At 49.2% G+C, this 26,565-nt stretch overlaps 3 protein-coding genes across 3 annotated transcripts; 2 read left to right on the forward strand and 1 right to left on the reverse strand.

Annotated features, from left to right (window-relative positions):
• Window positions 1-4,826: 4,826 nt before the first annotated feature.
• On the reverse strand, window positions 4,827-13,255 carry AWAT2 (acyl-CoA wax alcohol acyltransferase 2). The gene is made up of 7 exons (XM_007184960.2): window positions 13,167-13,255; window positions 7,269-7,375; window positions 6,832-6,902; window positions 6,387-6,591; window positions 5,983-6,157; window positions 5,200-5,399; window positions 4,827-4,981 (listed from the first exon to the last, which is right to left on the reverse strand). The coding sequence occupies exons 1-7, from the start codon at window positions 13,253-13,255 to the stop codon at window positions 4,827-4,829; spliced, it is 1,002 nt and encodes a 333-aa protein (XP_007185022.2).
• An 8,773-nt stretch (window positions 13,256-22,028) lies between these two features.
• LOC130706254 (elongation factor 1-gamma-like) lies at window positions 22,029-22,383 on the forward strand. The gene has a single exon (XM_057537642.1). The coding sequence runs from the start codon at window positions 22,029-22,031 to the stop codon at window positions 22,347-22,349; it is 321 nt and encodes a 106-aa protein (XP_057393625.1). The 3' UTR covers window positions 22,350-22,383.
• A 1,196-nt stretch (window positions 22,384-23,579) lies between these two features.
• Window positions 23,580-24,455, forward strand: OTUD6A (OTU deubiquitinase 6A). The gene has a single exon (XM_057538538.1). It carries the CDS (start codon window positions 23,580-23,582, stop codon window positions 24,453-24,455), a length of 876 nt encoding a protein of 291 aa, XP_057394521.1.
• Window positions 24,456-26,565: the final 2,110 nt, after the last annotated feature.

Here is a 26,565-nt window from a genome sequence, read left to right on the forward strand (position 1 = left end):
CCCCCCCAATTGTCCCCTTCCCAATCTGGCGAGAACCCCCGTTTTCTTCCTCCCCAGAGCCTACCTCTGTCTGAGACAGGTGCCTATCCTGGGACCTGTGTTTATGTGAGTCTGGGATACTCTTTAGATTACCTGGGCACAAAGGAAATTTTCCATTTATTAAGCAACACAAATATTCATCTAGTCGAGTCGTGTCTGGGGGCAAAGGGTCGGGCTGGATGACCTCCAGAAGTTCCTTCAAATTCTAATATTTAGGCAGCTGCCAGGCTAGCCTACTAACATTCCCAAACCCTACGCTGACCCTGGGCCTCGGCAAGACAGAGCTTTTCTACCTGACCTAGAAAGGGTAAGAGCTGAGGACAGGACAAGGTTTTCTTCAAGTGTGTTGCAACCCACGTGGTCATTAGCCCAGGCCTTGTCTGAAAGGACAGCAGCTGATGCCCTACTAACCACATCCCCCTTTCTTCTCTCTGGCTCCGGAAAACCAGAGCACAGCAGAGTCACCATAGATTCCAGGGCTGCTCCCCTGAATCCAGGCTCAGGAGGAGGCAGCGCCTAGGCACGGGGCAGGGCTCTGCTCTCTGGTCAGGCCCAAAGACACCTTCCCCGGCAACCCCAGGCTTCCCATCAAATCATATGACAAGATCATTCAAGGGCCTTATTTCTAAATGCCTGGGCCCAGTCTAGGTGCTGGGTCTAACCCAAAGCTGGGAGGGCCAGTCTTGTAGAATCTGCTCCTCTTACTCCTGAAACAAGTTTCCTTTTGAGGAGAGAGGGAATAAGCTCCTTCAAGCAGCTGAAATCCACCAAGAAAAACAGGTACTCGTTTCTCTGCTGTGCCTTCCCTTTCTAAGCAAATACACTGCTTGACCCTTCAAGGGTCAGGGCAAGAGGGGGTGAGCTACGCCACCATCGTCTGGTTGCTAGTGACAGCCTTGCCACACCAGGTGAGGCAAACCTGAGGCATGTGTTTGGCCCCAGCTCCTATAAAGTGCCTTGGACAGTCCTCAGTTATAGCAGGATCTGATGAGAACCTCTCCTTAAAATTTGTAAAGTGCTTTCTCTCTTATCTCCTTTGATAATATTACCAATCCCATTGTTTAGACGAGGCTCAGAGAGGTTAAGTGCTTTGACCAGCTTAAGTCACAAACCTGGGGCTTTCAACCAGATCTGATTACAAAGCTATTCTGTTCTGCCCCAGCATTGTGTTGAATTTAGAATCTAGAGAGAACCAATAAAAATGGTAATATGGAGCTCAAATCCTTGAGGGACCTAGGGAGAAACCCAAAGAGGCTAGTTTTCATTCCTTGATGGTAACGCCTCTTTTCTTGGCTGCCAGGGGCTCTGGGGCAAAAGAGTAGGCAGTTTCTTTGGAAAACACCCATCAGCCTTAGAGCTCTTGTGTTCAGAAGAATCATCCTGGTACCATGTCCAAGCAGCAGGCCTCCAGTACCCACAGAATTGATGCCCCTCATGTTCTTTCATCCACCCAATAGACCAACCAACCATTGTGTATGGGGCCCCAACTGTGGACAAGGACCTCCTCTGGTTACCCTTCAGACAGGTTATAGGAACTAGCCACTTCCTGCCGCTACTAAGTGACTCCTTATCTCTTTCTGCCATACCACAAAGACCTCTGTACGACCATGATCTCTCAGGGATGCAGGGAAGACCCGAGAGAGGTCTGGTTCTAAAGCCAAAAGAGTGTGAGATGAAGGAAGGAAAAGGCTTCTTAATTGTTCCCCTAAAGGACATTCTGACATCCACCCTATTCTCCAGATATGGAGGGGATTAGAGGGGAAATAGGATTCGCACAGGACTCCTTTATTCATTGCGACCCCTCAAAAGGAACCCTAGAGGGAGAGGGGTGATGAGGGAAGCAAGAAGTAGCCCTGTTGCTGCAAAGTTATTGAAGCAGTTTACTCTTAAGAGAATGTGGAACTACATTCACACCTTGGAATTATGCCGATGTGGCTTTTCCAGAAGGCCAAAGCTAGCATAGAGAATGGGATGAGGACATTTGTGAGCAAGTGGATGACAGAGGTTTGAAGGAGAATTACATGGCGGGGCTTTGCCAGCTGCTTCGGCTTCAACAGCCAAAGCTGACACAAAAGGCAGCTATTGAGGGCTGCTCAGCTACTGGTTCCTCGGAAAATGTCTTTGCCTTATTTCCCCCTTCATCCACCCTGAGCCAAATTTCTTTTGATGAGCAGTAAAGGGATAGGAACCCTGGAGGTGAACAAAGACTTTGAGCCACGTGTGAGTATGTGTGTTTTATGTAACTTGTGGTGGATGCAAATAGATTCAGAGAAACTGAGAGATTGAGAGGCCCTTAGAGGGAATCTAGCCCAACCTACGTTCTACCCCATGTTACTCATGTGGAAACTGAGGCCCAGAGATGGAAGGCGACCTGCCCGAGGTGAAGGAGCCCCAACCTCCAGACTCAGCAGGGTGAGGGGGGAACAGTCCATGACCCACACAGCCCCCTTATTTCTACCACCCCCAGACTCGAGGCTGGAAGTTCTTGGCCCCCATCAGGAGCCTGGCCAGGCAGGGAAAGCATAGCCACAGCCTTGGTCAGAGTGCTTCCTTCCCCAGGGCACTCTCCCAGCTTCTGCCTCTGGATGGAAGGCTCCAGATGGGCCCAACACCACGGAGTCCTGAGGCGACCCTGGTGCTGCCTCAGGCCCTGTCCCTGCCTGTAGGCTTCCCTAGGCCATGTGAGCACAAAGAAGGAACTGGATTGTTTTTTTTTTTTTGGTAATCCTTTTCAGGGCTCTCTCCAAGTGGAGTTGGGGTATGTCATTTCTTTAGTCAAAAAGCTTCCAGCTGGGGTGGGGGGTGGGCTTTGTGGTGAGGATGGCCTGAAGCAGGCCCAGTGCTGCTTTGGGGGTCAGCATTCAGTGTGAGATACTGTGTATATAAACTATACATAATGTATATAAACTGGGATGTAAGTTTGTGTAAATTAATGGTTTATTCTTTGCAAATAAAGCTTTTTCCCCTTGTTCTTAAGATCGGCTTAAGCACTTCCTACCTGCTAGATGCTTCTTTTTTTTTTGCTGTTGTTGTTCTAGTGGTGGTGCTGGCGGTTGGCCGTGCCCTGTGGCTTGGGGGAATCTTAGTTCCCCGACCAGGATTGAACCTGTGCCCTCAGCAGGGAAAGCCCAGAATCCTAACCACTGGACCGCGAGGGAATTCCCACTAGGTGTTTCTTTGACACCACACATGAGCTTGGGGAAGGACCGAGGCACCCATTTCAGAAGGGGCAGCAGGAGGAAGGTGGTCTGAATTTCCTGTCAGAACATCCCACATCCTCTCTGTGCCCCAGCTCACACGCACCCATCCCCATCACCTAGGTCTTTTCCTGTAACAGCATGTCTGATAGGCTAGAGGTCCTGCAAAAAGGAACATTGTCCTGAGGCAAAGACACAGCAGGGAGTCACCCTCAGCTTGAGACCGTAGCATCTATAACATTCTTCAGGCCTCAGCCCAAAACAGCTTTGGTAGATCCAGCCTCCAGCTCCCCATGATGTATCGTCCCATTTTGCAGATGAGGGGAACAACATTAAAGAGTTTAAGTAGCTCCCCCAAGGTCACCCAACTAGAAAGGTTACTTAAACTTTCAAACAACTGTTGACAAGATCCTACACTGTAAACTTTCTTTTTTAAAAAATAGGTTAGAGATTTCCTTGGCAGTCCAGTGGTTAATTCTCCACGCTTCCAACTCAGGGGGCGCGGGTTCAATCCCTGGTTGGGGAACTAAGATCCCATGTGCTGTGCGGCCAAAAAATAAAATAAAAAGACAAACTTTAAAAAATAAAAATAGGGCTTCCCTGGTGGCGCAGTGCTTGAGAATCTGCCTGCCAATGCAGGGGACACGGGTTCGAGCCCTGGACCGGGAAGATCCCACATGCCGCGGAGCAACTGGGCCCGTGAACCACACCTACTGAGCCTGCGCGTCTGGAGCCTGTGCTCCGCAACAAGAGAGGCCACGATAGTGAGAGGCCCGCGCACCGCGATGAAGAGTGGCCCCTGCTCGCCACAACTAGAGAAAAAAGCCCTCGCACAGAAACGAAGACCCAACACAGCCAAAAATAAATAAATAAATAAATAAAATTTTTTTAAAAAATAAATAAAATAAAAATAGATTAGAATGATTTTTTAATTGGATGAACTTTCTTTTAAACATTGAGATGCCATGAAATTTAGGGCATTGCTTGCTCAGGGACAGGAAGTGGGCAAAATGGTTGGAGGAGAATAATTTTGTGTAGCTCTCCAGTTTACAAAGTTCAATCACATTCGATATCATCATCCCACCAGCCTTTGAGGTAAGCAGGGGAGGGACTATTTGTCCCATTTTACAGATGAGGAAACAGGCTCAGAGAAGACTGATCCAAGTCACAGGGCATGAAGGTGGAGGGGCCTAAACTCAAAGCCTACTGGATCTCAAGGCCGCCAGTCCTGGAGGAGCCTTGATGCCAGAAGATGGGGCTGCTTAAGAGCTGGAGAAGAAGAGACGAGTGCAGGGATACTAGGCCCTCAGAACAGGCTGGGTGGGGAACAGGCAGTATCAGAAGGTGGGCTTTTTGTTCTGTGCCTTGTTTTCCTCAGTGCTGATGCTGAGTGGGCATGTGTGAGGGAGATTTCAGGACCCCTCTCCCCTAGGGCCTTCCCTGGCTTTGGGGCCATCTCCTTGTAACCTCGAGGAAAAGGCAGAGAAGAGCTAGCAGGAGAGAAATGAAGGAGGAAGAGGGATCCAGAAAACAGCCAAACAGGCACCCACACACACGCACCTGTCACAGGGAGACCTCGGGGGATGTCTGTCAAGTTAGCACCAGCTCCTGGGTCTCTGAGAAGCCAAACTTGGTCTTGTGCTGGCCAAACAGTTTGTGCAAGGCATCGATATAGACCACGTGGTATTTTGCCACCGTCTCCTTGCTCAGGTCCTCAATCTTGGGCAGTGGTAGAGGCTTCCCGACTGCCAGGGGAAATGGAGAAGGGAAAGGGAAAGCATCAGAATGGCTCACCCCTCAGAATAGGCCTCAGCCCTCAAGCCCGGGTTCTCCCCACGCTTCCCCCACCCCTGTGCTCATCCTGGCCAGCCTCCCTGCCTCTGGACACAGCCAGAGACAAGGTCCAGCCTTGGAACTGGATCCTGTGTCCCAGATGAGGCTGCCAGCAGAAGGGCCAACTCACCAATGGTGGTTACAGGCCGAGCATAGGGCAGAAGGCCCCAGGAGTTCTCAATGAAGCCATGCCCGTAGAAAGCACAAAAGTAGATGTGTACCATACTCTGGAACCACTTTTGGAAGCGACTAACGAAGCCCCCGGGAGTGAAGATCTGCTGATTGTAGAGTTCTGTCTCCCCAAAGGCGTAGGCAGGGATTAGAGCCACCCTGCAGAGGAAAAGCATGTTCTCTGATGGCCAGAAAGCTAGGGACCCTGCTGAAAGCCAGACACGCTGACCACCAGTGGTCCCTGGGTTTCCCTATAAGCTCCTCAGCCCCTAACCCAGCTGGGCCCAGGTCCAGGCTAAGTGGGAGGGCCTCGTGGCCTACCCCAAGCTGCCTCTGGGGGCAAAGTAGCAGCAAGCTAAGGGAAGTGAGTCCCAGACCCTCCTGTAAACCCACAAGGTCTGAAACACTGGAAGTTAAGACCCAAGGGCCATTTCTTTTCGGTTTCTTCCCTTTGGCCCACACGGTAATTTTGGCTTTCTCTGAGATAGGGTTGCAGCCAGTCACCTTTCACAAAGGGACTGGCCCAGATGAGATGCTAGTCTGAGGCAGATCAGGTTCCGGGTTGGCCTGCTGGCCTTTCTTCAGAAGCAGAAATCCCTCTAGAACCTGACCCAGGCTCTACTCCACCACAGCAGCGGCTTTCCCCCTCCCTCTTTATATATCATTTCCTCAAAACCTCTTCCTCCTTCCCCACTGGGCTTTTGGAACCCCTTTCCCCAGTATGGACCAGAAGTGTCCTTACCCATGCTGAAGGGCCGTGCGTACAAAGCCGGTGCGGTTCTTCAAGACCAAGGTGGTAGATCCTGGCAGGCTGTATCTGCACTCAGCCAGGCCACTGACCCCCACGATCAGCATGTTGCCTGTGCCTCTACGGGTAAGCAGGAAGTCCATGGAGGACTGGCTCACAGAGCAGGGCCCTGGTGGGCAGAAAAAAGCAAAAGATCATTGGTGATCTCCCTAACCTCCTAACCTTCCTCCCTACCTCTTCAAAGGAGGGGAGAGCCTCACATAAGGCAGCTGAACCTATGGTAGCTTTTCAGACCAGAGGGGATCACAGAATTGGCCTTGTTCTCACCCATTCACCCAACACCTCTTTCTCGGGGAGCCATTTATTTATTTGGCTTTACATCCTAGGAGCCAACTCACCTGTAGACATGACATATTCTCTGAGGAAAGGCACCCAGAAAAAGGCCCCCAGTGTGAGGATAGAAGGAATGATGCCAGGAAAGATCTTGGAGAAGCCTGACTTCTCTGTGGCAAAGTGGCCAAAGCATGAGTGGGACATGAGCCCATGAGGATGGCAGGCGAGGATGTAGTTGAGGCTGGGGAAGAGATCGTGAGTCTTCAAAAGCTGCAGAGGAACGTGGAGTCAAGAGGGGTATAGCCTGGGAAGAAGATGCCTCTTCTGGCCAGAGACCTAGAAAGGAAAGGGCTGTCGTGTCTGGCTGGCCATGCAGGTAGGGTAACACACCGCTCCGGGGAGCGTCATCCACATGGGCCTCGATGTGAATGATGCCCCACCCTGACCCAGCCGCTGCCACTGGAGTCAGGGCTGGGCCTGGGGCCCAAGTGGAGATCTGCGGCTCCTCACCTTGAGTGGGAAGTAATCACAGTACTGTTTCCACAGGCACCAGTGCCTCACGCAGGTAAACCGGCAGCCACCTGAGAACAGAGCCAGTGTAGCTGAGCTTGGGCCACCTCCATTGTCTTCTTCAGAGCCTTTTAAGGCCTGCCTCAGGGTGCCCTCACCCCCTGCTGTTTCCTGCCCTCTTAAGTAACACCCAGGCTGGGAGTGAACATCTGGGCCAGTTTAGGACAGGGCTAGCTCTCTGCTGTACTAGCTGCCCCTCCCCTAGCCTACTCCAGTTCCTATCTGGGCCTCACTGGCACCTTGAAAAGACCCCCTTCCCTCACCTTCTCCAGCCCAGACAAGGTCAGGCTGAAGGGAGGCGCGGAATTGGCCACAGTATAAGAGGAGAAAGAAAGGGCGTGTGGTGGGTGGCAACGCAGCCCTCGCAGGGCCCTCACCTCGCTCAGGGGTCCTCCAGTCAAAAGCCAGCCAGGTGAGCATGAGCACAGAGACAGGCCAGTATGGCGTGAACACTACCAGGTAGAGGTTGACAAGGATCACAGCGCTTGGAGGAAGCCCAGGCCAGAGTCAATGAACTGTGAACAGTCCCTCACACTTGCCCACCCTCTGGAGCTCTGTCCACCCCAAGGTCACACACACCGTCAGCCGGGCTCACGCGACATTCTTACCTCCTCACCCAGCACATGGCCTGTGTGCCTGTGGCACCAGCATCCCCGCTCTGGCCTTGGGAACCTGTTTTAGGTCTAGAAGGCAAGGTGTTTTCCTCCCCCACTTTGCTCCATGCAGTTAGCCCTCTGCCCCCAAGACCTGCTCCAGCACCACTCTGGGCTGCATTCAATGACAGGGGGCCAGCGGTGGGTCACGCTGATTTGGCCACCAGAGGTTGGGAGTCCTGGAAAGACAGAGCCAGGAATAGTCTTCCTCCAACTCACATTCCCCTCTCCACGTCTCTGCGAGGCGTCAGTGGAGGGAATACCAGAGAAAGAGGATACCCAACTTCAGCCAGGTTTGGAGCACACGAGTTGGCAAACAAGAAACAAAGGAGAACCCACGCTGGGCTAGAATAAGGTATGGACCATGTTAAGCTCCAACAAGACAGGAACAATGTAGGTTAGAGTAGTTAGGACAGACTTCATGGAGATGAGTCACAGGGAGCCATGCTCAGGATTCTTACTGGACTCAGTTTTTAAAACAGCTGTGAATGACTGTGTGAGAGAAAGTGGGTCAAAAGAAAGTTTAGAAAAGACAGAAAATACTCCTAATTGAATGTGGCAGAATAAACACACGTTTTTATCGTGACTCCTTGCTGGAGCCTCATGAAAATTACCACAAGGATGTTTTAAAAGATAGAGATTCTGCAAGGAAAAAGAGAATCAGAGAGACGCCAACAGTGGGTGAGAGCTATCAGCAAAATGTTTGCGTGCTGCACAGTGGACGGAAGAGGGATTAACTGAGAACCAGAAAGTTAAAATGTAGTTACCTGCAAGGGGTATGCCCACAAGAGCAAGCCTGTTTCCGCTGGAGAATCTAGGAAAGACTCAGATTTGGAACCACCAGGTGTCACAAAAAGTAGATGTGGGGCACAGGGCTTGATTGAAAGTCTATCAAAGAAGTAGTTAAAACCCCAGACCCCTTTCCCTCTGCTACACAGCTGGGTGATGGGAGGATAATTCTCTGAGAAAATGAACCAAAGAGACACTAGACTCAGATACTTACACTGGACACAGCTAAGATATTCTATATGCAGCCAAATTATTAATCAAGTATGAAGGGAGAATAAAGACAATCTCAGACATATAGTCTCAGAGAGTTTGTCCCCCATGTTCCTTTCTCAGGAAACGACTGGAAGATGTGCTCACCAAAATGAGGGAGTAAAGCAAGACAGGATGGCATGGGATTCAGGTAAAGAAATCCAACAAAGGAAGGAAGTGAGCAGGGCCAGGACTAAGGTGAGGAGAGCAAGGCGCCTAGGGCACAAAATTCAAGGAGACCTTCACTCTCAGAGTCAGGCAAGTACTGATCCAACACTTGTACAACCCTGAGAATGAATACCTTCTTAGATTGTACACCCAAGGTGCCTCACGGGCCCTGGAGGTGACAGCGGTGCATGAGACCGGACTGTAACAGGAGGATGCTGGGCTCCAGCAGCGAGGTCCTCAATGAAATTAAAAAAACAGTGGGGGTGCAGGAGACGAGACTTCTAGATTCCTGATGTGTTTGTGGAGAGTTAGGGGATGAATTAGTGATAACTGGTAGATATCTAAGAGATAACTAAAGAAATTTAAAATGAAGCAATTATCCCAATCAAAAAATGTACAGAAGACCTAAATAGATGTTTCTCCAAAGAAGACATACAGATGGCCAAAAAGCATATGAAAAGATGCTCAAGTCCGCTAATTATTAGAGAAATGCAAATCAAAACTACAATGAGGTATCACCTCCCACCACTCAGAAGGGCCATCATCAAAGTATATACAAAAAATAAATGCTGGAGAGGGTGTTGAGAAAACGAACCCCCCTACACTGCTGGCGGGAAAGTAAATTCGTACAACCACTATGTACCAATTTACAGTACAGAGACTGTACAGTACAGTACATAGGACAGTACGGAGAACAGTACGGAGACTCCTTAAAAAACTAAAAATAGAACTGCCATATGATCCAGCAATCCTACTCCTGGGCATATATGCAGAGAAAAACATGGTCTGAAAGGATACATGCACCCCAATGTTCATTACAGCTCTATTTACAATAGCCAAGACATGGAAGCAACCTAAATGTCCATCGACAGAGGAATGGATAAAGAAGATGTAGTACATATGTACAATGGAATATTACTCAGCCATAAAAAGGAACGAAATTGGGACTTGACTTTTTCAAGAAATAAAGGGACGCATGGGTCTAGTCCACGTTTCTTTTAGGTTTTGCTTGAACCCAGACAGAGTTGGGGACATCTTGGGAGGCAGTGTGGCCTCAGGTGGGGTGCCCTGTGGTGACACAAATCCTGGATCTGCCCCTTAGCATAAGTGTGACCACAGACAAGCGGTTAAGCTTCACCAGCCAAGTGGGGATTACAACACCAGCTTCCACCTTATCTTTCTCGCAGACTACGCGTGAGCGTCTTCTCTCAAGGCCATTAGGGTCCAAATGGATACGATTCCATTGCAGACTCGTAGGGTGAAGAGCTGGGAAGGCTCTGAGGGACAAACCCTGGAACTGTCACCTCCTGGGAGCCCAGGGCCCAGCGCTCTTCTGCCTGCTCCACGCTACCTCTCCATACAGCCCAAAGTCAAGCTCTAATGAAGAGGCCTCTGGGACACTTCTCCGTCCTCACCCACTTCTCAGCCACTCTCCTCCTTCTCTGCTCCATCTGCCCCTCCTCCAACTCACACATACACCTGAACCCTCAGTCTCGCCTCCCCTCCTTCTCTCTCCCGCATCTTCTGATCATCAAGTCCTTCTAATTCTTCTCCAATTTCTTGAATCTCTGCTCTTCTCCCCTTCACAATTACTTCTGAGCTGGCTGAAATCACCACAATCTCTGACCTGAACTAGAGCGACAGCCTCGTCCTATAATCAGTTTGCTACCCAGAACTAACTGTAGTGATCTCTCAAAAACACCAATCTGATGCCGTTGCCCTGTGCCCAACCCAGTCATGGCTCCACATGGAAAAAGTCCAAACACTTTTCCATGGTTGACAATGCCCTACACAATCTGTCCCCTGCCTCTTTTGCCAGTCTCTTCTGTCTTCTCTCTCTCATTCATTCATTCATTCATTCACTCACTATGTATTGAGCGTCGGTTCTGTGCCTCTTACCCCCTCATCCCACTTAACCACTGGCTACTTCTTGAATGCTTTACGCTCTCCCCTCATCCCAGCCTTGCTAGCTGTTGCCCAGTCTCTGCCCTGAACACTCTTCCTTCTTCATTTATTTCTTATTTGTCCTCTAAGAGTCAACTCAAATTTAATAGAAAAATGGACAAAGGTCATGAATGGGCCCTTAACAGAAAAAGAAATACTAATTGCTGATAACTACATGAAAAGATCTCAACCTCATAATTAACAAAGTTCAGAATAAGGCTCATTGTTGTTTACGCCTGCCATTCTGGTGGTGGCAGAAAGGAGTGTGCATGGGGCCTTTGTTCCCTTTCCTGCCAACTTGGTGGTCATCTCTGAAGCCACATTTTGCAGCATCACAGTTTGGCGGGGCCTCCATCAGCCTGAACACTTGTGTCCACAGAGAGCAGAGACTCTCACCAACCTGTGTTAGATGTTTAACATGAATAAGAAATAAGCATTTGTTGAGTTTAGCCGCTGAGATCTCCACGTTACTCGGTTACCACAGCATACATGCGCCAGCCCAATTAAAACACTCTCACACGCCCTTTTTACAAATGAAGAAAACAAGACTCAGAGAAAATCAACAACCTGCTAAAGGAACACAGATGGTAAGGAGTACAGCTGGGATTTGAACACAGGCAGTCTGGCTCAAAGACTGTGTTTTTAACATCCATATTTTTCTGCCCTTTGGCTATATGTGTATGTGCGTGCACAAGCATGCATGTGGTGAAATACAGATATTTTTATACCCATAATCTCTGGCTACATACACACAAACTATTAAGAGTGGTTACCTCTGAGGAGCAACATTCTGGACAAGACTGAGGAAGAGGAACTACCAGCCTAAAGGCTCCAGCCCCCGACGCGGGCCTGGCCTGGGCTGGCCGTCCATAATGGTCATACTTCTCCCTCAACGCAGCGTCAGCTCCTAGGCCTTGGGGACCCTGCTCTCTCATGGGAACGTGGTGGCAGCGAGGGGAGGCGGTGGTAATGAGGCAAGTCTGTGGAGACAGGACAAGAGTTCAAGAAAGGGGACTCAGCTCTCACTGAGGAGAGGGCCCCAAGGCCTGGGCTGCATGGAGGGAGAGAGCAGAGGCCCGGCTGGGGCCCTGCTCCTCAGCAAGAGGCCATTCGGAGCTGACCTTTTTCCCCTTTCAGTCGAGAATGTTTATATACGCAGAAGGCCTGGCTTCCTCCTTCCTCTCTGGCCTAACATGTACTCTAGGGCCACGTCCACACCCAGCCTCCCAGTCAGCAGTAAGTAAGGAGATGCAGGAGCTAGGGACAGGAGCTCATAGGCCAGAATCAGGTCCTTGTGGATTCAGCTCCCAGGCCAGCTCCTCCACGTGCTAGCTGTGCAATCTTGGATGGCCCACTTGTACTGCATGTACCTCAATTTCCTCATCTGCACAATGGAGATGATTAGGCATATCAGGTGCTTAGAAGAGTGTCTGGCATGAAAAAAAAAAGTGCAATAGATGTTAGCTAATACTATATGAGTGCAAGCTATCATTATGTGTGTGTGTAGCTATTAGTGTGTATTATTATGCATAATAATAGCTTCTACCTCATAAGGTTGGCAGGAGGCTAAAATGAAACCATAGGTATGCAAATGCCTGGCACAAAGTAAGTAGCTGGTACATATGGATTCCTTTCTCCTGGTCTCTTCCAGCTCTGATTGCCCATAATTCCTAGGTTAACACTGCTCTTTTTAGCATTTGGGCATCCTGATACCCACCCCAGGCAGGCATCTGAGCCCCCCAATCCCTGTTCTCCAGCCCACTCTCCCTATTGACTAGCAAGTCCCAGGCTCCCAGGGCCCACCTGTATTCTTCCTTCCCAGATATCTTCCAAGGTCATTTAGGTCATGACCCTGCCTCCAGACAAGTACTCACCTAAACCACTTAAAAAATGAGAATTTTGTTCCAGGCACCCCCTCCCATAGGGATGGTTTGCTTCAGCACCTACAGTACCATAGCCAGCACCTAAGGAACTTTCACAAAGTATTTGTGGTGTGGATAGAAGGGGGAAATGGATGGATAAATGGATGAATTCTTTTGGACAAGAGGTTGTCAGAGCTCCCTCTGCCACCAGGACAACTGTCTCACACCGATGGTCTGCTCAGGTCCCCAAGGTTGCAGCTAAGCCCATTTCCTTGGCAGGCCTCAGCGGAACTGCTCCCCATCTTCCCCAGACATGCCCTCCAGGCCCCACTGACGACCCAGGAGGGCTCACTACACACACCGGCCACAGGGCTGGCTCACACACACGTGCACACACATTCCTGCACAGGCAGGCACCCATACCCACGTGCGCACTCACAGATTCCACGCGGACCATGCCCAAGCGCATCAGGCTAGAGGCCTGGGTGGCCCACTGTCCTGCTTTGCCTGAGATAACCCAGATTTCAGCATCGAGAGTCCCGCTAAACCCTATAGGCCCTCAGTCCCAGACAAACCAGGACTTTTGGTCACCCTGCCAAAGGCCAAAGACTCACCGATAACCAAGGCGCTGAGGGCCCACTGGAAAAGAGCAAAGACCTCCAGGGTGGTCTTGAGGTCCTTCTTGGAGAGCAGGAGCATTATGGCCAGGGTGCCGGTGGCTCCCGGTAAGTGCAGTTGGGCTGGCCAGCCTCACCTGCTCAGGGGCTGGTGCGGTTTCCTCCCTTTGTGCTTTCTTCTTCAGCCCCTGCCTAGTCTCCACCCCCTGCCTAGTCTCCACCCCCTAACCTGCCCTCCCCCACCACAGGACCACAGGACTACACGCTGCGTCTGCTTGTCCAGTTCCTTCCAGCCATCTACCCAACTGCACTTTACCCACTTGGGCATGGCCCAGGCTGTGATTGTGACACCCTCTTGCACACTTGTGCAGAGAAGTGTAGATGGAGCTCTGGTGTGGGAAGTGAGTGGAGGCGAGGGTGGGGCTGCTAAGAGGCCTCCAGAGCCAGTGTGGATGGGGGGAGATGGGGCAGGGAGGAGCCCAGGGCACACATGGCACCCCGAGCCTACATTTCGGTTTAGGAGGCCCAGCTGTCTATGGTCTTTCGGTGACAACGTGATTGGGGAGGAGGAGGTCGCAGGTGGGGTGTGCCTGGCAGGTGCGGAGGAGCAGAAGCCTGGAGCTGAGTGAGTGAGAGGGGCTGAGGTGATGAAGTCAGAGAGCTTGGCAGGGCCAGAGGGTGTAAGGCCTTGGCCTTCTCCTCTGACTGAGATGGGGAGTCAGTGTGGGGTTTTGAGCAGAAAAAAGGAAAGGATTGCTTTCCGGTTTTAAAGGGCCAGGGAAGAAGAAGGAGCCTTTTGAGGGAGTATGGCAATAATCCATGCAGACATGACGGTGGCTCAGGGCAGACTGGCGGGAGTCAGGGTGGCGGGAAACGGTTGGATTCTGGGTGTCTCCTCTGACGCAGAGGCCCCACGTAAGCACTGTCCTCTCTGAGGCTCACCGTGCGCTCCGCCTTGGCCTGCAAACCTTCCCTGCTTTCAGTTTCGTCCCATCCAATCCTTCAGGAAATGTGTGGAGGGTGTTGAATGGTGGTGAAGGGGCTGCTGGGAAGGGAGGCTGAAAAGGGCGACAGAGACAATCTCCGAGTCAGGACACAGGGATGAGGAGTTCGGGCTTAACCCTGGGGGCCCGGACGAGGTGCCACCAGCTTCTGACCAGGGATGGTGACTTGTGCCAAATGCCACAGAAGGACGACTGTCAGGCCCAGGGTGATGGTCAGGCCCCAGGGACCTAGTTGCCCCCATGATAGACACACAGGCCCATCCCCCTCCTCCTCTCTAACACCTACTCGCAGGCCCAGTTCTGCAGCCACATAATGTAAGTGGATAGGCTCATGGGGACTTACCCCAGCGCTGCAAGGCCTGCTGGCCCAGATCTCTCGCCCCGCTAGACTGACTTCATTGTTTGGGGTAAGGGCAGCCCACTCCTTAGCCAGCCTCCTGTTGGGGAAACTGAGACTATCCCCCATCGGGGAACAAAGCTCCATAAACATTGAACACAGGCGAGAAGCAAGGGACAGAAACAGCTATGGCAGGTAAGAAACAGTCCGCCCTAGGAGTTTAGGATTAACAGATACACACTACTATGTATAAAACAGATAACCAACAAGGACCTACTGGACAGCACAGGGAACTCTACTCAATAGCTTGTAACAACCTATACTGGAAAAGAATCTGAAAAACAATGTATATATATACATATATATATATACATATGTATATATATGTATCTATATATACCCACATATAACCAAATCACTTTGCTGTACACCTGAAACTAACACAACATTGTAAGTCAACTATACTTCAATAAAAATTTTTTAAATTAAAATTAAAAAAAAAGAAAAGAAACAGTCCTGCCCAGGCCTCGGGTGTGGAGGGGGTGCGGGACAGGAGGCACTGGTAACGGCCAAGGTTCTGACTTGGTCTCTGGGTGGATAGCAGGGAAGGAAATGCAAGAGGACGAGACTTCTTGCAAGGCTGACAGAGCAAATTAGAAGCTTAGCTCGGGCCACCATTTGTGAGAGGTGCCTGTGGGGCAAGCAGGCCCTGTGATGTCACGTGAAGCTGGCTGCCAGTTTCTAAAGCGTGTTCTGCTCACCCTGGGCTTCCAGAGACCTGCTGCCGGGGCAACTGCAGCGGGGACTGAGCAAAGGGCTCTGGAGTTGCCAGCTCCCACTTGAAAGAGAGCACCAGCTCTCTTTTACTCTGCTTCCAATTGGAATTCCAGGAAAGATTCTGCTGGACAAAAGGATGGGGGTGGGGGCGGATAAGGAGAAGGCTCCGAGAGGCCCTGGGGAGCCTAGCAGGGAAAAGATCTGCACTTCCCTGCCAAGGAGAAGCTGCCTCCGTCTGGCCCAGGTCGGCTGTGGGCCAAGTGCACAGGGCCCAGGGACACGTCCGGGGGCAGAGCCAAGGCAGCAAGTGGAGACTGCAGCCAGCCCGAAAAGAGAGGACCCTCTGCCCGCCACAGAGGAAGAATGCTTGGCCGCTGAGTGGGCTCTGTCTCCACAGAGCTGGCCCTGAGGGGGATCCTCATTCATACTCAGCCCAGCCCTGAGGACTTGGGTTTTGTTATTCTTGCCTCTTCATGCAACTGTCCATCCACTGACCTTGACTCCTCCACCTCCCACCCTGGTCTGGGAGCTCTCAGGGGCAGAAACTGGGTTGCACTGTGTCTTACTCTTCTCACGTGCTCAGCCCCTAACACAGGCTACATGGCAGGCACGCACGGGTGTTCATTATAAAAATGCCTGAGCGGGCGGAGGCCTGACTCATTTGCCTGGCACTGGGCAAATCTCTGGGGTTTGTCTTCCTCAAATGTAAATAGAAGATGAATACTCCCTCTCGGACTTGTGAGAATCCAGACAAGGAGCAGATGGTCAGTCACTTTGTGAGCTGTGAAATGGTGTCCACATGTAGGTTGCTGCTGTCACTGTCATTAAGAGGAGGGGATGGGCACTGTAGAAAGAAAGCCCAGAGTTCAACTGGGCCTGCCCTGGGATGGGTTTCCCTCCAAGCAGTGTTACCTTGGAAAATGGGTGTCAAAAACGTAAGAGCAGAATCAATGACAGCAGGAGTATTTGGAATATTATAGAAACTCTGACTTCCCATCTGCACAGAGAAAGCCATGTGTCCAGCTGATGCATCTGCATGCATCCCACCATCCTAACACCAAAGAGAAAAATGGTGAAAGCTCTTTGGGGGCTTCTAATTCTTAGCCTCATCCTCCTCCATCATCTCCCCACCCCATCCTTTTAAAATCCCTAGAGATTCTGAGGCTCAGAGACTGTCAGAGCTGGAAGGACTCTCCAAGGTTTCTAATTCCAAGTTACTCACGGAGGGCTCCTCATGGCTGTCATCGAGTGCCCTGCCAGTGAAATCCTTCTTCCTGCTCTCAGACTGAGGCCCAGCTCTCCACTGGTCCTACTCTACTCCCCTGGAAACAGACAAAAAAAACAAAGCTAGTCCTTTCTTAACATAGCAGTTTTTACCCCACCCCCATAGAGTTCCCAGATAGAATACAGGATGCCAGTTAAATCTGAATTTCACATAAACAACAAATAATGTTTTAGTATAAGTATGTCCCAAATATTGCATGGGACATACTTATACTAAAACATTGTTCATTGTTCATCTGAAATTCAAATTTAATGGAGTCTTGTGTCTTTATTTGCTAAACTTGGCAACCCTCAGTCCCAGGATCACGTGGTCAGCAGTTGACTTTTTCTGTCACATCCAGAGAGCAGACTCCACTCAGTGACCTAGGGATGCCCATGGGTCACCTCCAATTTCTCAGCTGACCCAGAGATCATGGTAGCTCCCATCTTCTGCACTTAATGGTTTAGTCAAATTCTTTCAAAGGTGTCCTCACTATGCTAGGGGGTTTTTCCTGCACACTTCACACCCACACCCATTCCATCCAACTCTTCTGCTTGTTGGGCAGGGCTTTCTGGTTCAAGTGCCAGTCTCCCTTTCTCACAGCTGGCAAACTAAGAATGATCAGGAGATGGAGGCTGACCAAGAAACCAAAACAGGATGCTAGGGATGGGGGCAAGAAAGGCCAAGACTGACTCAGCTGGAAGATGCCAGAGGACTGGAGATGGCTGCTCTCCTCTGCCCTGGTGGGCAACAGGGACCTTTTCTATTTCCAAAGGGACCCCAGGATTTGGGGGGCTCACATGGCCATTTCTCCCAGAAGACTCACCCTTACATCTAACCTCATGCCACTGGTGACAATAACGAGTCTCACACTCTCCTATGTGAACGCATGTGATCCCTTAGCAGAGGAGGAAGGAGAAGCTACACTGAGTATATAGACCATTGATAAGGAGGAAAAAAGGGAGAAACAGGGCTGGGACCCTAGTCAAGAGCAAGATTGTTCCAAAGCTCAGCTTTAATTTTGCATGCCATTCTGCAGTTCCTTGGGGTTTTTTGGTTTTTTGTTTTTTTGATTTTAGGTACAGTTCTTATTTTATTGCAAGGCACACAATCATATATACAATGCATAATTATCACCTTCTAAGTACAAGATATAAAGAATATACATTAGAGTAAAGATTATATGGATATGCTTCTGTTTCAGAGAAGAAAACTGCCTTAGGGCAAGCAGGTTCATGCCCTTTTGGGAAGAGATTTTCATATTTATGCTGAATCTTCCAAACAGCTCTTGCTTAGAAAATAAATCTTACTGAGTGGACATAGAATCCTGTCACAGTTTTCTCCTTAAAAAGCTCTAATTTAAAGCCAGCCAATGTATTCTTTTTATTCCAGTTATTCTTCTTATGTCCGAGTACTAGATGAGACACCTATAAATTGCCTGATAACACTTATACAGATTTAAGAACTTTATTTCTCAGTAATGCATCATAGAATGAAAGCATTTTCTTAAGACTTATGTGAATTTTCCTTGATTTTTTCAAAACTATCTTTCCAAACTATGCTTCCTTTTTAGTATTAAGCCTGGAGTTTTGACTTAAACTCTGCATAAGGGATGCATCCAGATTCATAAGAGTAATACAAGACGCTAACGGTGGTTCTACTCTTCTTCCAGTCGGAATTATGGGTTTTCATCCTCATTGCCGCCTCCTGCACAGTTTTATTTCTCTGCATTTTTCTGACTCCTCACTAGGTCCTGTCTTCCAGTTCTTGCCAGGGAGGGGAGAAGGGGCTCATGGAGGAAGCTGAATTCAAGGTTAGATACGTGCAGTTCTGGTCACAAAGAGACACAGTGGACAGTACACTCCTTGCCGTGATTGGAGAACAGGAACATGACGAGATGGGACACAGACACACACTCTCACACACTGTGCATGCACACAGTATCCACACATGCACACACACACACACACACAATGCACACGCACACATACACTCAACTCTCACACACACGCATACACACCTTTGACAAAGAAATATATTTGTGTAAGAGATATTTTTCCTAACATACATGATTCACTTTAACATCCTTTAAAGTACTGCCCTAAAATGACCCTAAAATGACATACCCTTCCTCTCCTCTTCTGCTTTGGGGACTCTGGTGTTTCCAACAATGGAGAAGCTTGGAACACCATGACCTCACAGGCACTGAGAGCTGTTTCTCTCTCTCCTGGGGCTGCAAACTTAGACACGAAGAGATGCAGGATGCTCAGGCTAACCTTTAGACTGCAATAATGGCAAGATGCTATGAGGGCATGTGGAGTGTGAATTTAAAGAGATTGTCATATTTCCCACATCAGCAGGGTTTGTTCCTGGAACCCTCCATTTAAATATCCCTCCCATATGATGGCCCAAATGTTTAACAATGGGGTGAATGTCAACCAGTATTTAAGCCATGCCTATGTACTTTTAGTTATAAGAATACAAGGACACCTAAGAAAATCAATGAAATGTAAGAAATGCTCAAAAGAGCACTTCATTTTCATCAGGGAAAACCTTGCCCCACTGCCTTCATTCAGCTGTGCTAGGTGCCATGAAAATCTGCAAAGTAGGCAAACATCATCACAGTAAAATTCTGAAACCACGTCCAAACTCTTCCATGCAAGGTATGTTTCCAAAAGGAGAGAGTACACACACAAGAGAGAAAGTACTCGGTGAACAGAACTTATCGATGTAGTGAGGTCGGTAGTTATATAGTCTATACATTTCATTTTCCTATAAATTCCAGAGGATGCTGCCCTAATAACATATGGGCTTAAAGAAGAGAAGGGTGTTATTTCTAAATTAGCCCTTTCTTCTGCCCAGGCAAATTGCAGAAAAAGCCATTACCTTGAAACCATACGTTCCTGCAGTTCCTTGTTTTTTGACTGTCTTCCCCTATTTGGCTGTAAGCTCCTTGAGGTTAGGGATCTTTGTCTACTGTGTTTATGGTTATATCCACAGTGCCTAGCACAGTGCCTGGCATCTCGTAGGACTGATAAATGGTGGCTGACAGAATGAGCAAATCAGTTCAAGCATAGGAGTACAGTCAAGGACAAGGTGGGGGTCAGTATAGAAACCCAGCATGAACAGAGCAGGAACCTCTTATGACCTTAGAGCCTGAAGGGACAGGTGGGAGGGTAAGGAAAGAACAAATCCTCAGAAAGATACCCAAAATACCTTCAGTGAGGTTGGCTTCCTGTTGCTCAGTCTCCCGGCCTCCTTACTCACACTCCAACACCTACACCCCAGTGATGTGATCCTGCGTCTGCGAGTGCTGGGGAGTGATTCTCCAGATGCCTAGGAGCTGTGAGCATCTAGAGCATCCAGGATGAGATGATTTCCTCACATCTTCTCTCTTTACACCAAAATATCATTGTATGCTGTTGTTTCTAATTAGGAAAACTTGAATATAATGGCTTGTGTGTGACAATTTCTCAACAGCCCTTGAACTCACTGGAAAGCTCCCTCTGATGTGAGCTAGGAACCCAGTCCAGACAGACACTTAAGGACCAATAAACTCTGAACTAATGAGTATGCTGATTACCATGGAAACTGCTGTCTCTGTTGGCCTATGAAGGGGAGGAGGACTGGCGGTGGTGAAATGGAAAGGGGAGGATGTGTGAGAATGGAGTGGGGGCAGGAGCTGGGAGGTAGGGACTGGGGTAAGGTAGAGGAAAGGAACTTCCGTTTATTACTGTCTTCCTCGGTGCCAGACACTGAACTGGGTGCCTTACATACATTTGATCATCACAGCCCCCTGCAAGATAGGCTTTAATTCTTTTCCCCTCCCACCTCACCAACTGGCAAAGCATATGCTGTTAATCAACAAGATGACCTATCACCATTCCCAGTGCTTCTTATTGGAAAAGATAACCTTGAACTCCCTGCTATCTAATCCTTATCAAAAACCCAGCTGTGGTCGTCACTGAGCTCTGCCCACCAGAGCAACAGCCAGCTCTACCCCAGACAAGTCCCTCCCATCAGGAAACTTGCACAAGCCTCTTAGGTAGCCTCATCCACCAGAGGGCAGACAGCAGAAGCAAGAAGAACTACAATCCGGCAGCCTGTGGAACAAAAACAACATTCACAGAAAGATAGACAAGATGAAAAGGCAGAGAGCTATGTACCGGATGAAGGAACAAGATAAAACCCCAGAAGAACAACTAAATGAAGTGGAGCTAGGCAACCTTCCAGAAAAAGAATTCAGAATAATGATAGTGAAGATGATCCAGGACCTCGGAAAAAGAATAGAGGCAAAGATCAAGAAGGTGCAAGAAATGTTTAACAAAGACCTAGAAGAATTAAAGAACACACAAACAGAAATGAACAATACAATAAGTGAAATGAAAACTACACTAGAAGGAATCAATAGCAGAATAACTGAGGCAGAAGAACGAGTTTGTGACCTGGAAGACAGAGAGATGGGATTCACTGCTGCAGAACAGAATGAGGAAAAAAGAATGAAAAGAAATGAAGACAGTCTAAGAGACTTCTGGAACAACATTAAATGCAACAACATTCACATTATGTTGTGAATAGGGGTCCCAGAAGGAGAAGAGAGAGAGAAAGGACCAGAGAAAATATTTGAAGAGATTATAGTTGAAAACTTCCTTAACATGGGAAAGGAAATAGCCACCCAAGTCCAGGAAGTCCAGAGAGTCCCATACAGGATAAACCCAAGGAGAAACACGCTGAGACACATAGTAATCAAACTGGCAAAAATTAAAGACAAAGAAAAATTATCGAAAGCAGCGGGGGAAAAACGACAAATAACATACAAGGGAACTCCCATAAGGTTAACAGCTGATTTCTCAGCAGAAACTCTACAAGGAAGAAGGGAGTGGCAGGACATATTTAAAGTGATGAAAGGGGGCTTCCCTGGTGGCACAGTGGTTGAGAATCTGCCTGCCAATGCAGGGGACACGGGTTCGAGCCCTGGTCTGGGAAGATCCCACATGCCGCAGAGCGACTGGGCCCGTGAGCCACAACTACTGAGCCTGCGCGTCTGGAGCCTGTGCTCCGCAACAAGAGAGGCCGCGATAGTGAGAGGCCCGTGCACCGCGATGAAGAGTGGCCCCCACTTGCCCCAACTAGAGAAAGCCCTCGCACAGAAACGAAGACCCAACACAACCATAAATAAATAAATTAAATTAAAAAAAAATAAAGTGATGAAAGGGAAGAACCGACAACCAAGATTATTCTACCCAGCAAGAATCTCATCCAGGTTCAATGGAGAAATCAAAAGCTTTACAGATAAGCAAAAGCTAAGAGAATTCGGCACCACCAAACCAGCTCTACAACAAATGCTAAAGGAACTTCTCTAAGTGGGAAACACAAGAGAAGAAAAGGACCTACAAAAACAAACCCATAAAAATTAACCAAATGGTAATAGGAACTTACATGTCGATAATTACCTTAAAGGTGAATGGATTAAATGCTCCAACCAAAAGACATAGAGTTTGCTCACCTGCCCAAGAGTACCTTTGTGTTGGATGAATTTAAGCGCAAGTACTCCAACGAGGACACACTCTCCGTGGCGCTGCCGTACCTTTGGGAGCACTTTGATAAAGATGGCTGGTCCCTGTGGTACTCCGAGTACAGCTTCCCTGAAGAGCTCACCCAGACCTTCATGAGCTGCAACCTCATCACTGGAACGCTCCAGCGACTGGACAAACTGAGGAAGAATGCCTTTGCCAGTGTCATTCTGTTTGGAACCAACAATAGCAGCTCCATTTCTGGAGTCTGGGTCTTCTGAGGCCAGGAGCGTGCCCTTCCGCTGAGTCCAGGTTGGCAGGTGCACTATGAGCCACACACATGGCAGAAACTGGATCCCAGCAGCGAGGAGACCCAGACGCTGGTTCGAGAATACTTTTCCTGGGATGGGGCCTTCCAGCATGTGGGCAAAGCCTTCAATCAGGGCAAGATCTTCAAGTGAACATCTCTTGCCATCGCCTAGCTGCCTGCACCTGCCCTTCAGGGAGAATGGGGGTCACTAAAGGAAACTGAACATTGAACCCTTTCCTGCCCTGCCTCCTTTGTGGGTGATGGCTTCTTCAAAGGGGAGTAGATATGTTGAAGCAGGGTGTTGTCTATACCTGCAGGACCTCCCTGTGTAGGAGAGGACTTCAGAAGAGCAGAAAGAGAGGCCTCTCCTCAGTTTTGATTTTTTTTTTTAATTGCCTTGCCTCTCCTGTGATGACCACCTTCTAGCCTAGCTGGGAGAGAGTGGATGTAGTTAGGAGGTGGTGACACGGGGCTTTGTAACTACCTAACTCCAGACCTTCCCGCATGAAGGGGAAGAATACCTGCCGATGCGGTGAGAGCACAGCATGCAGAGCGACTTAACACTACTTCCCGCAACTGCCCTGTGAGGTAGGGCAGCAGCGAGAAGAGACTCCTTGGAACAGATACCGGCCTGTGGCCCCTAACCTGGCTGCGGATCATCTCTGGGGTATCCGTACTTTCTAACAAGGAAGTGGGGTTCAGAGATTCAAGCAACTTGCCTGTGATCACACATCTTAGGTGGTGGAGACAGGATTTTGAACCCAGTGGGTGTCACTGGAGCCTGTACCCTAAACACGCCCTAGCGCTTCCTGCAAAAAAAAAAAAAAAAAAAGAGTCCACGAAAACCTCCACAGGCTCAGTTGCTGCACATAACGCACAAAGGCGGGATTTTACAGCCGGGACAGGAACCCCTCTAAAACCGGAAGCACCCATTGCTACCGGGTCTAATGGGTGCATATGTAGGGTCTCCCAACAGCCAATCGTAGTGCCAGGCGTGTTTAGGAGGCGGAGCCGTGGAGAGACAGTGGCCAATGGCAGAGAGGGCCGTGAATAGAGTGAGGGCAACCGTGGGTGAGGGGAACAGAGTACAGCCGCCAGGGGAGACTGAGGAGCTCTAGCCAGTTGGGTGGTTAGACTGTTGACGTGAACTGTAGCAGTACCTCAGCCACCAAACTTCGATTCTCGCCTGCCCTTAAACATCATGGGAGATTCACAGCGTGAGCATCAGCAGGTGATACGACGCCACGACCGCGAGAAGACAGAGCTGCAGGCCCACATTCAGGACACGAAGAGCTCGGTCCCCGAGACCGACGAGGAGGGAAGAGAGCAGTTGCTCCTCGATGTGGCCCGCCTCGAGGCCGAGATGGAGCAGAAGCACCAGCAGGAGCTGGAGAAGTTTCAGGAGAGTTTCCCTGATAACAGCAACCGCGATTCTGTCACTGAAGACCTGCCCAAGGTGGATCTCAAGAACGAGCCTCCTGACCTCTCGAAGGCACAGAGAGGGTGCGAAAGAAAGGTGGCCCGAGAGGGAGAAAGCCAGGAGAGGGTGGCCGAGGCTGAGATGGAGCATCTGGCCAGCTTCCGCCACGACGAGGAAATGGAGCTCAGCGCCATCCTGCGGGCCAGGAATCTGGAGATGCAGGGTATCCCGGCCGACGGCCACTGCATGTACCGCGCCATCCAACACCAGCTGCTGTCCTACGTGACCGTGGATTGCCTGCGGAGGCTCACCGCCGAGTACATGCGGAACCATGTCGACGACTTCCTGCCCTTCTTCAGCAACCCCGAAGCCGGCATCGCCGGCAGCCGCGACGACTTCTTGAGGTACTGCGACGACATCGTGCTCAGGGCGTTGTGGGGAGGCCAGCTCGAGCTGAGGGCCCTGTCGCACGTCTTGCAGACCCCCATCGAGGTGATCCAGGCCAACTCGCCCGCCGTCATCATGGGAGAGGAGTACACCAAGAAGCCAATCACCCTGGTCTACCACCGCTACTCCTACAGCTGCGGGGAGCACTACAGCTCGGTGAAGCCGCTCGGCGCCGGCTCCGCCAGGAGCGTGGCCCGGCGTCTCTTCTAGGCCCGCTGCCGCCATCGCCGCGGCGGCAGCCGTTGGAGCCGAAGCCGCCGGCGCCGCGTCTCCTCAGCAGGCTCCGCTTTTTTTCTTCGGTTTTCTCGGGGTTTTGTTTATTCATTTCACTCAGAGTTCACGCCCTCTCTCCGCCCCCGCCCCCCCCCCCCTTCTTCCTCCCTCGATCTTCTGTCCTCCTCGATCGTCCCTGGGTTTCTTCTTTCATGGGGTGGGGGGACCGGAGGCCAGTGACCAGGAAGAGATCTGTACTGTCCTACCCTAGCGGGAGTGAGTTTGCCAAGTTCTCACCTTTCTTGCCCTGAAGGGTCTCTGCCCCGCCCCCCACCCATGAGAACTGGTCACGTTGCAAGTAACTTTGGGGTTCAAGAAATGGCAACTTGGTTTGATGCGTTCTTCACTTGGGGAAAAAAGTCAGTTTAGCTCAGAATCTTCCGGTTGCCCCGTGAATGTATTGATTACTTAAAGTTGGAGTTGATGTGAATGAAATGATTTGGGAATGCCTTTTGCTTAGTTCTTTGGGGGAAAAAAATGTATCGTGGGCTGTTTGGGGGTTTTGCTTTCCACTTCAACTGGGCTACTCAGGAGACGTCTCAAGTTACAAACAAGACCTCCTCTAGTATTTTTTTTTTTTCTTTTAGCTGCATTGGGTCTTCGTTGCAGTGCGCCGGCTCTAGGCACGCGGGTTTCAGTAGTTATGGTGTGTGGGCTTAGTAGTTGTGACTTGCAGGCTCTAGAGCGCAGGCTCAGAAGTTGTGGCGCACAGGCTTAGTTGCTCTGCGGCATGTGGGGTCTTCCCCGACCAGGGCTCGAACCTGTGTCCCCGGGATTCTTAACCACTGAGCCACCAGGGGAGCCCTAGTATTTTGTTTTGTTTTTTCATAAAACCTTGTATGGTTGCAAATTAATTACAGTTGTTCAGATGTTTCCTGAACTCTAAATAATGTTTGTTAACTTTAGAAGTTTAAATGTAAGCGTTAAATGTAGCAAGTAGATTTACCTAAACTGATAGGCTAGATAAGGTTTGTTCTAAGATGTGAAAGATCTCAATTTAATTTCCTTTATTAAATATAAGAAAGGGCATGACTTTATTCAAGTAGTTGATTCATTTCATTATATCTGCAATTGATGTGAAGTAAGAAGAGACAAACTGATAGGTAGTTTAACTTACTGTGAGGGGTGAGATCAACTAGTAAGTTTCCTTTATTCTCAGACATAAAAGGGTATAATTTTGTGCAAGCGGTTGGTCCACTTTGTTCTATCTACAACCGGTATGAGTGTGAAAGATCTGAACTTCGTCGTTTTCCTTAATTCTTAGAGATAAAAAGTATTTAAAGAGAGATTTTTAAAAGCATTAAAGGAGTTGATTCATTTTGTCATATCTGCAACTGGTATGAAGCAAAAAAAAGAAAGTGAGCAATATACTTTTGTTGATATTTTAGACTTGTTGATATCTTGAATTTGCCAAAAAAAAAGTAAAAGTGAAATGATTTGCAGTAAACAATTAAAAAAAATTTAACCTTTAGATCCTGTATTTCAGTGAGATTACTTAAATTGATCTAAAAATTCTTTGTACACACCAACTGTTCTAAAATAAAATATACAAAGGGGAAAAGGGGAACAGTAGTTTGTTTAAAGAATAAAAGCAGTTTAAAAAATACCTGGTTTTCATTTTTGTATAGCTGACTTAGTTCATATAGAGTTTGTATACCAGGATCGACTTCAGCAAAGGAATCCTGGAGGGTTAGGGAGCAGGAGAGAAGGGGGAGGACACAGTGACAGATGAGGCTTTTGGAAGATGGAATGGGCCTGCAGCCTTGATGGTGGCCTGGAGTGCAATCTCTCCCAGGGAAGGATTTAGGGAGTACCAAGGTAGTTGAAGCTATCCTGAGTTGATGTTTCACTCAGTGAAAACATCATGAAATGGCTTCAGTTAAGGATGTTCTCATTGCTATGCATGAAAAAGAATTCTCACTTTCAAAAACTTGCCAGTCCAGGGCTAGTGGCAGGAGGGAAAGAAGTGCCACTGTTTTTTTTTTTTTTTTGAAGGCAGGGGGTGGGGGTGGGGGGAATCTGTTTTCAAAATACAAATATAGAAATC

The sequence above is a fragment of the Balaenoptera acutorostrata genome, chromosome X (assembly GCF_949987535.1).
Source record: "Balaenoptera acutorostrata chromosome X, mBalAcu1.1, whole genome shotgun sequence".
Taxonomy (NCBI): Eukaryota; Metazoa; Chordata; class Mammalia; order Artiodactyla; family Balaenopteridae; genus Balaenoptera; species Balaenoptera acutorostrata.